The following is an 8,936-nucleotide window of genomic DNA, read 5'->3' as shown; positions in this document are numbered from 1 at the left end:
AATCACACAGACCTGTATACATGAACGATTACTCTGTCTCTGTATACCAAGAAATGGAATGTTTACGGATGTATGGCATGACCAATTGTACAGATCATCAAAATATTTTATAAATAAAGTATATTTTTGAAATAAAAGAAAGTTTCTCTCCACAGATGCTGAGTTTCTCCAGCAGTTTTTGTTTCTGATAGGTACTGTACAGTCAGGGTAGAAGGTTAATCCTCGCAGTAGTTCCCTTGATGCGGTCGGTGCTTGCAGGCTGGAAGCTGCTGCCAGTGTGAAAGGGGAGGGCGGCGGTGTTGAGCAGATACTGCTCATTGACTGAAGCCTGTACTTCGAGTGGGTGATCGTGTTCATTGTGAGTGGCGGTTGTCCTCAGTTCGATCCCCCCCCCCCACCACACACGGAGCAGGCTCAGAAAGGGAGGAATTCCACTCTGCTTCCCCTCCCTATGATCATCCCGTCTCTCCCCATTCCATCGATTCAACCTCTCCTGAGAATCGCTGAACAAAACGAGTTGTATATTTGTTTCCTCTTTCCCTGTGTATGTGTGTGTGTGTGTGTGTAATTCGCTTTCTTTGAAACCCTCGCCCTCCGGAAACGCCCGGAGCACTAACTGATCATGGCGATGTGAGAGTGAACAGGACGGGAGGAGAGAAATGAAAGGGATCAGTCGGGAATCTGATCGCTGCTGGACCCCAGCAGAGCACAGGGATTGTTACATGGAACCCAACTGCACCCAGATAGTCAGCAGAACCGCGGGAGCTGCTTTCTGCTGAGCTCTAGTGAAATGCTTCACCTCCCACGTTTCTTGAAGTTACATTTTGTTTGGAGTGAGGGAAAAAATAAATAGCCGGAGCAATCCTTTGGAAGAATATGTGTAGCCCTGCGCTGGAGTAGCAGCTTAGAGGAGCGGCGTTGGGAGAAGGATTTGGTGTAGAGCGATCACAGGACGATAACATTGTCCTGCCTTTATCTGTGCTACTGGCAATAAAAGTTGCTCGGATTCAGTTTCTTCAGAACCTGGGACATCGCGCAGCAAAGTTTGGATAAGACTCTGTCCCCACTCTTGGTTTGTGTTCGTTTATGGATTTTTAAAGGCGAAACAAAGTGTTTTTTTCTCTCTGTTGTTGTTAAGACAAACGGAAGTGTTTGAACATGAAGGGGCCCGGGTTTTTATCTCTGCTCTTGCTGGGTTTGCTGTGCCTGCTGTGTGAGTGCAGGGCGCCGTCGGCGATGCAAAGGCTTGGGGCCAGAAGACGCCTGAGGTTGCTGAGGCTGGCGAACGGCACACTGAGCAGAGCCTCCCGCCCAGTGGCCGCAGCGCAGCGGGACGACAGCAGCAGCTCCCCCCGGGGGCGGTACCGGAGCCGCTCCCTCAGCCGAGGCTCGCGCTCCGGGGAGCCCGCCCCAGCGGCGCGCAGCCGCCAGGTGCGCGTGCCCGCCGCCGGCACCCCCAGCCTGATGGCCGGAATGGCCGGCAAGCAGCGCCTCTGGGTCATCTCAGCGCCCCACGCCGCCGACGGCTACTACCGCCTGATGCTGAGCCTCCTGAAGGACGATGTGTACTGCGAGCTGGCCGAGAGGCACATCTACCAACTGGTGCTGTTCCACCAGGACGGGGAGGTGGGCGGCAAACTCAGGAAGATCACCAACCAGGGCACCATCCTCGAGGAAGCCCTGGACGCCAGCACCGTCCTCAAGTTGCTGGACTTCCTGAAACTGGAGAGAGGCAAATTCAGCATGGTCCTGCTGAGGAAGAACCTCCAGCTGGAGGAGACCTACCCTTACCCGGTGAGACTGGAGGCCATGTACGAGATGATCGACCAAGGCCCAATTCGGAAAATGGAGAAGTTGAGGCAGAAAGGGTTTGTGCAGAAATGTAAACAGGCTGGTTTGGAAGGGAAGGTAATTGGACCCAGTCAGGGCAAGAAGAAGAATGAAGAGAAGCTCAGGCCCACACCAACAAATGAGAATGTTGAGGTACCCACTCCAAAGGAGACTAGAGAAGAAAAGGTATTGGACAAAAAGAAGAAAGTAATCATAAGGAAGCCTATCAGGATATCACTGAACACACATGGAGGGTCTAAATTAGTTAGGGCAACTGTGGCACCAGTCACATCAACTACTCGCACCATAAAACCAACTAACTTACCCCCCGCCACAACCACTGTCACCGATTTCAGCACAACAGTGCCATCTACCACTGCTTTTGAGAGACAAGGTGGCACCTCACACTTTACAAGATCTCATGTAATATTATTACCATCTTCACCAAAATTCCACAAACCAGCAGTCAATGTTGAAACATCATCAAGATCAATGACTGACACTAACTCCCCAGCAGCCCGAGGTGGCACACATCGAGATAGACATCAGACAGTTAGCAGAATTGATGGCAAAAAATCCTCAAAAACTCTCCCATTCTATCCTCCAGTGCCAACTTCTCAGACCACAACAGTCAGTCCAGGTTATACAAAAGAACAGACAACTCGGCACAAATACAACCGTGCAGACAAAAAAGTGGGGAATTATCACAAGAAGGGACCAAGGGTGACACCAATCCTTCGCAAGCCTACCAAAGTTAAAACACCAAAGTCCAAAAGTACAAATAATAAAATCCTGATCAACGAGTATGAGGATAAATATGATCCTGAGAAAACTTCATCTACAGGCACAGGGCAGGAGGTTGAAGTGTCACGTGTGCCTCTGAAAAAAGGGAAGGAACAGAAGAAGCATGGCAAGCCAATCAAGAGTGAAAAGAAGAACAAGCCAGTCAAAAGTGAAAAAAAGAAGCCTGTGAAGAAAGACAAAGTAGGGAAAAAGATAAGACCTATGCTGAAAACTAAACCTCTAAAGGAAACTAAACATAAAAATCCCAAGAAGACTACCAAGAAAGGGATCTTCAAACAACCTAAGAAGATTCCAGGAATGCCAAAGACATTGGCATCTATTCTCAGCCACTTTGAAAATAGACGACGTCTAATAGTAAGTGCTGAAAACTATTTAGAGGCACTAGCCTTGTTATGAGCAATGGAAAGTGGCTTCACGTTTTTATCACGATGCAACTGACACAACAGTATTTGTTCAAAGTAGCGACATATTGCAGCACTCACATTCAGTGTTTGGCAGGCTTAGAAGCTAAGCTGGTCCTTGAAATATGATATTTATTGAAAGGCTACACTTATAGAATGCTCATGTGCATAGAATATTTAGGTAATAAACACCTGTAGATATTTAATTGAAAGAAAACCCATTAGTTACCCTTTTGATATCATATTCATTAGTTTCTGATGTTCAACATGGCAATAATTCAAATAAACAGAGAAAGCTGGTTAATAGAATATTTTTTATTTCAAATATTTTGCTATATTTTACTGATAATGACTCATCAAAATTTTGATAGACTTTTTTTTCCTAATTATTGTGTGCAATATGAAATTCATCCTTGCCTCTGCTAGACCATTCCAAGGGGCAGTTCTCATCCATTTCAACATAACAACAACTCATCATATGCTTCCTTAGGTCGATTAGTGTTTGATAATTTAATAAATAGTAAAATGTAGGGTTAGAAAATTAGTTGACATAGCCACAGGTCATTACTACTTGACAATAGTTGGTTGATAGTCTATATTGCAGATGCAAATTAATTTTACCAATTGATGATAATAGGATAAAAAGAGAAGACATGTTACAATTGTTCTTCACAATCTTTCTTATCAATCTGTATTCACAAAGTCATTGAAAGTCAAAAAGATCATTGCAGACGGACCAGCACACTCCTATTTGAAAGGTTACATTTCAGAACACATTCCTTGCATTGTTTGTTTGCATTACATCGCGTGCAGCACAGCTGCTAATAGTTACAGGACTGAATCAGATGTTGTTTCAACTGGTTAACCTATGAACTGCTAATGGTAGACAGATACTTTTTGTAATACTTCACAAGTAGTGCTTTCTAACTTTATAATTCTCAGGACAATACCTGAGAAATGCTCAAACAAAGCATATGGTTTTTGTGAAAGATGATATTTTTTCCATCAAATGAGCTCATTTTTATGTAGTAATTTCAGAAGCTCAGCCCAGTAAGATTTAAAGCTGCAGTGTTCACAAAGTGATTGATTTTAAGTTTTATACTGTAGGTATAACTAAAAAGCTTACTTAGCATTACACTTGTTACAGTGTCTATTGCTGATGCATTGTATTCTTCCCTCTACAAGTTTGGGTATAGATTGGCTTATTGACAGAACCTAAGGGAGGAATGACAAAGGTCAGTGGAATATGTCTTTTTAAAAAACTCATTCAGGGAATGTGAACCTTCTTGAACTGTTGCACTTCATCTGATCTAGGTCCATCTGCAGTGCTGTTAGAAAAAGATTGCTCCATGTTGTGACTTGGGGACAGTGAAGGAACAGCAAACTAGCTCATGTTAGAACTTCATTGTGTCTGCTGCCCTGGTCCTTCTGTAGTAAATGTCGTGAATTTGGAAGATGCTGTCTGCAGTGTGTCGTGTAGATGGTATATATGGTTGTCACTATGTTTTGGTGATGGAAGAAGTCAGTGTTTAAGATGTTGGGTAAAAATACTAATAAAACAGGCTGATATGCCCCTGATTGTTTAAAAAGTTCTTGATGTTCACACTGCAGCATCCCAGACAAGTGAGAAGCATTCAATCACACTCGTGATCTGGGTTTTGAAGATAGCGGACAGGCTCTGGGGAGGCAGGAAGTGTGTTACTTGCAGCTTTATAGCCACTAGGCGGCAGATATATAAAACAATGGCAATGATGTTGATAACTTGCACAGAAAATGGAATATCTCTAAATGGGCACAGCTATAATTATAGTAGTGAGTCCACTGATTATTTAATGTGCAAAAGTAAGGTATAGTCCAGAGACTCGAATAGTGTTCTGAGGACCCACTGCAGATGGTGGAATTTGAAATCAATAAAAATCTGGAATTAAGAGTCTAATGACCATGAAACCATTGTTGGAAAAGTACAACTGGTTCAGTACTGTCCTTTAGCAAGGCATACTGCCATCCTTCTGATCTTGACTACCTGTGACTCCAGACACAGCAATATAGTTTGCTTTTAACTGACATCTGGGATGGGCAATAAAGGTTGGCCCAGTCAGTGAATCTTCATCCCATGAATGAATAAAAGACATGACATTGGTACCAGCTCCTAAGACCAACATGTTGCAGATGTACTTTCAGATTTTCATTTGTTAACCTTGGACAAGATAATCTAGATCCAACTGACTTTGGCACACTTTTATTGATTTCCAAACGAAGCCTCATCTGAAATTTACAAATCAAAATGAGAGTAGTGATGGAAAAGCACAATAGGTCAGGCAGCATCCGAGGAGCAGGAAAATTGACGTTTCGGGCAAAAGCATTCCTGATGAAGGGCTTTTGTCTGAAACATCAATTTTCCTACTCCTCGGATGCTGCCTGACCTGCTGTGCTTTTCCAGCACCACTCTAATCTTGACTCTAGCAGTTGCAGTACCCACTTCTGCCTGAAATTTACCAATGTTTGAATATCAGAAAACACAAGATTTAGTTCAACTAGGAGGCTCCCTTTGGTCTGCAAAGACTCACTGTCCGGGTTTATAAAGAATGGGCAGCTTGGAGAGGTACTTGAGATGCTTGCGGACTGTTGCCATATATCTACATCTTCCAGCGTGGAGAGAAGAAAAGAAAGATAAAACAATTTCTCTGTGAATCCAGGCCTTGGCTGTGAAGTGGCTCTGTTAGATGTAAGCTGGAGTATTGTGTACAGTCTGGGCGCCACGTTATATAAATATGCAAACATAATGGAGACAGTACAGAAGCAATTTACAGGAATGGTTCCAGGAATGAGAAACTTCAATTATGAAGATAGATTGAAGATGTTGGGATTGTTCTTCTTGGAGAGAAGAAGACTGAGAAGAGATTTGATAGAGGTTTTCAAAATCATGAGCTGGATACAGTAGATAGAGAGAATCTGTTTCTGCTTGTAAAAGGAACAAGAATGAGAGGGCATAGATTTAAAATGATGTGCAAAAGAAACAACGGTAATGTGAGAAAAACATGTATTCACAAAGTGAGCAGTTAAGGTATGGAATGCATTGCCTGGAAATGTGGCGAGGCCTATTCAATTGAGATATTCAAGGTGGTATTGTGTGAGTATTTGGATGGAAATAGTGTAGAAGGGTATGGGAAAGTAGAAGGAGATTGGCACGGGGTAACTGAAAGATTAGTGCAGGCGCAGTGGGCCAAATGGCCTCTGTGCCTTAACAATTCTGTGATTCTGTGAAATCAACATCTGTGAAATAGTTGAGAGTGACAAGGTTAGACACAGATCTTTTGGGATTAGTATGATGATTGTTTATACTCCTTTGCTTGTAAATTTTTTTTGTGAAATCAGTGTAGACTGTCTCAGTATAGTTCCTAGTAGTTATTAACCATTAACTGATGATAAACTTGCAATCTCATTTGGAAAGTCCACCTAACGGATATTGTGTAAAGTGGGAGACTCTTATACTGGTTTAGTATGGAAGGTAGGTATGAGGCATAATATGTTGGAGTAGAGGAAGCTGTCCTCTACATTTAACTCTCGTATAGCTGACTAAGAGATACTTTTTGTGATACCTTTCCATCTTGTAAGGCAACAACAGGTTACCACGGTAGTCAGCCCTGCAGTATGTGTTCCCAGGTGTGGTGCAAGTTCCCCACTCTGGATGGCAGTCTCTGCTATATATTGCTGCACAGCAAGGCAGTGGATTAAGAAGGTATACCTGGTGCAATAGATTCCATCCACACTGATCAGGGGCTGTCTGAATTACACTTGGCAGTGGCTGATAAGGTTGTGATGGTACCTCCTGTCATCAAAGACAGTTTGCAGAACCTGTTCTCAGCATCAATTGATTTGGGATTATAACCTGTAACTGACATCTTCCATGTTGTATGCATTCCCTGTAGTGCATTTGGAATGTCCCATAAGGGCAAATCTTATGGATTCCCTGGACTGCCCTTAGAACAAGGACCCACCTCCCAACTTCAGTTGAGTACATAAATAATGCAATCTCACAACATTACATTTGTCACTGGTTTAATTACAGGACTGAGGTACTGGGTATCAAAAGCTGTTCATTTGCAGAAATAGTATCTTATTCTGGTGAATTGAAAACTTGGCAAAATAGAAAACAAAACCAAATGAATTAATGGTATGGCGCTGTTTTACATCTTTCAATTAGGCCTATACTCTGGGCCATCCCATATTTTTCTCAAATGTTCTTTGCAAAGCGCTACATATATTTCTGAGAAAAAAGACGTTGTGGTGTAGGGTTTCACAATGAGCCACTATTGCATTGTAAAACCTCTACAGGTCAGTTTAAGGATATTGAGTCTTTAAGAAATGGAAGCTGAGGACTGTTTGCCACATTGTCAAGAGCTGAGCTAGTCATTAAAGATATTGGATACTTTCACAATTATTACTATAATATTAATCTAGGATAAAGAAATGGTTGAGGAACTGAATAAGTACTTCACATCAGTCTTCACGGTGGAAGACACAAGTAATATCCCAAATATTCAAGAGAGTCGGGGGGTACAGAGATGAGTATGGTGGCCATCATCAAGGAGAAGGTACTAGAAAAACTGAAAGGTCTGAAAGTGGATAAATCACCTGGACCAGGTGGGCTCCACCTCAGAGTTCTGAAGAGATAGTGCAGGCATTAGTGGTGATCTTTCAGGAATCACAAATCAGGGAGAGTCCCAGAGGACTAGAAAATCGCTAATGTAACCCCCCAGTTTAAGAAGAGAGTAATGCAAAAGATAGGAAGTTATAGGCCGATTAGGCTGACTTCGGTCGTTAGTAAAATTTTGGAGTCCATTGTGGGGATGAGATTCCTGAATAATGGGAAATGTATGGTAAAATAGGACAAAGTCAGCAGGGTTTCATCAAGCGGAGGTCATGCCTGTCAAATCTGTTTCTTTGAGGAGGTAACGAGCAGGTTAGACCAAGGAGAACCAATGGATGTTATCTATCTGGACTTCCAGAAGGCCTTTGATAAGGTGCCGCACAGGAGTCTGCTGAGTAAGATAAGGGTGCATGGTACTAGCATGGTTAGAAGCTTGGCTGTCTGGCAGAAGGCAGAGAGTGGGGCTAAAAGGGTCCTTTTTGAGATGGCAGCCAGTGACCAGTGGTGATCCGCACAATTTTTCATTTTATACATTAATGATCTGGATACAAGAACTGAGGATATTTGCCTAAGTTTGCAGATATTTCAAAGATAGGTAGAGGGGCAGGTAATATTGAGGCGGCAGGGATCTTGCAGCAAGATTTTGACAGGTTATGAGAGTGAGAAAATAAGTCCTCAAAAATTGCTGAGAAAAGAAGTGGCAGATGGATTACAGCGTGAGAAACTGTAAGGCCATGCACTTAGATAGGAAGAATAGAGGCATGGACTATTTTTTAAATGGGGAGAAAATTCATAAATCTGAAGTGCCAAGGGACTTGTGAGCCCGAGCCCAGGCTTCTCTTAAGGTAAACTTGCAGATTGAGTCAGTAGTTAGGAAGGCAAATACAGTGTTGTCATTTATCACAAGAGGACTAGAATATTAAAGCAGGGGGATACATCTGAGCATTTATAAAGCTCTGGTAAGATTACTTATGGAGTATAGTGAGCAATTTTGGGGCCCATATCTCAGGAAGAATGTACTGGCCCTGGAGCGGGTCCACAGGAAGTTCACGAGTATAATCCCAGGAATGAAATCTTTAACATATGAGGTTCTTTTGGCCTATACTTGGAGTTCAGAAGTATCAGTGGGGATCTAATTGAAGCTTTCAGAATACTGAACTGCCTGGACAGAGTGGTTCCATTGGCAGGAGAGACCAGGGCCAAGGTGCAGCATTAGAGTAAAGGGAAGACCTTTTAGAACAGAGATACAG

The 8,936-nt window shown here is 42.8% G+C and overlaps 1 protein-coding gene across 2 annotated transcripts in view; it reads left to right on the top strand.

The window, feature by feature from the left end:
- Positions 1-316: 316 nt before the first annotated feature.
- Positions 317-8,936, top strand: part of ccdc80 (coiled-coil domain containing 80) — a 51,950-nt gene continuing 43,330 nt past the window's right edge. Inside the window, exon 1 of one of the 2 annotated variants that reach the window (XM_087992812.1) lies at positions 317-2,658. In XM_087992812.1, the coding sequence (XP_087848938.1) occupies positions 1,159-2,658 (1,500 nt within the window). In that variant the 5' untranslated portion in view covers positions 317-1,158. Of the gene's footprint in view, positions 2,989-8,936 lie in introns of both variants that reach the window. The other variant, XM_043700868.2, reaches the window with a different exon arrangement.

The sequence above is a fragment of the Chiloscyllium plagiosum genome, unplaced genomic scaffold, assembly GCF_037043375.1.
Source record: "Chiloscyllium plagiosum isolate Xiang-an unplaced genomic scaffold, Cpla_swu_hap1 HiC_scaffold_12, whole genome shotgun sequence".
In the NCBI taxonomy this organism is placed as follows: Eukaryota; Metazoa; Chordata; class Chondrichthyes; order Orectolobiformes; family Hemiscylliidae; genus Chiloscyllium; species Chiloscyllium plagiosum.
The sequence above is the reverse complement of the archived record's forward strand: the minus strand, read 5'-3'. Positions and strand labels throughout refer to the sequence as shown.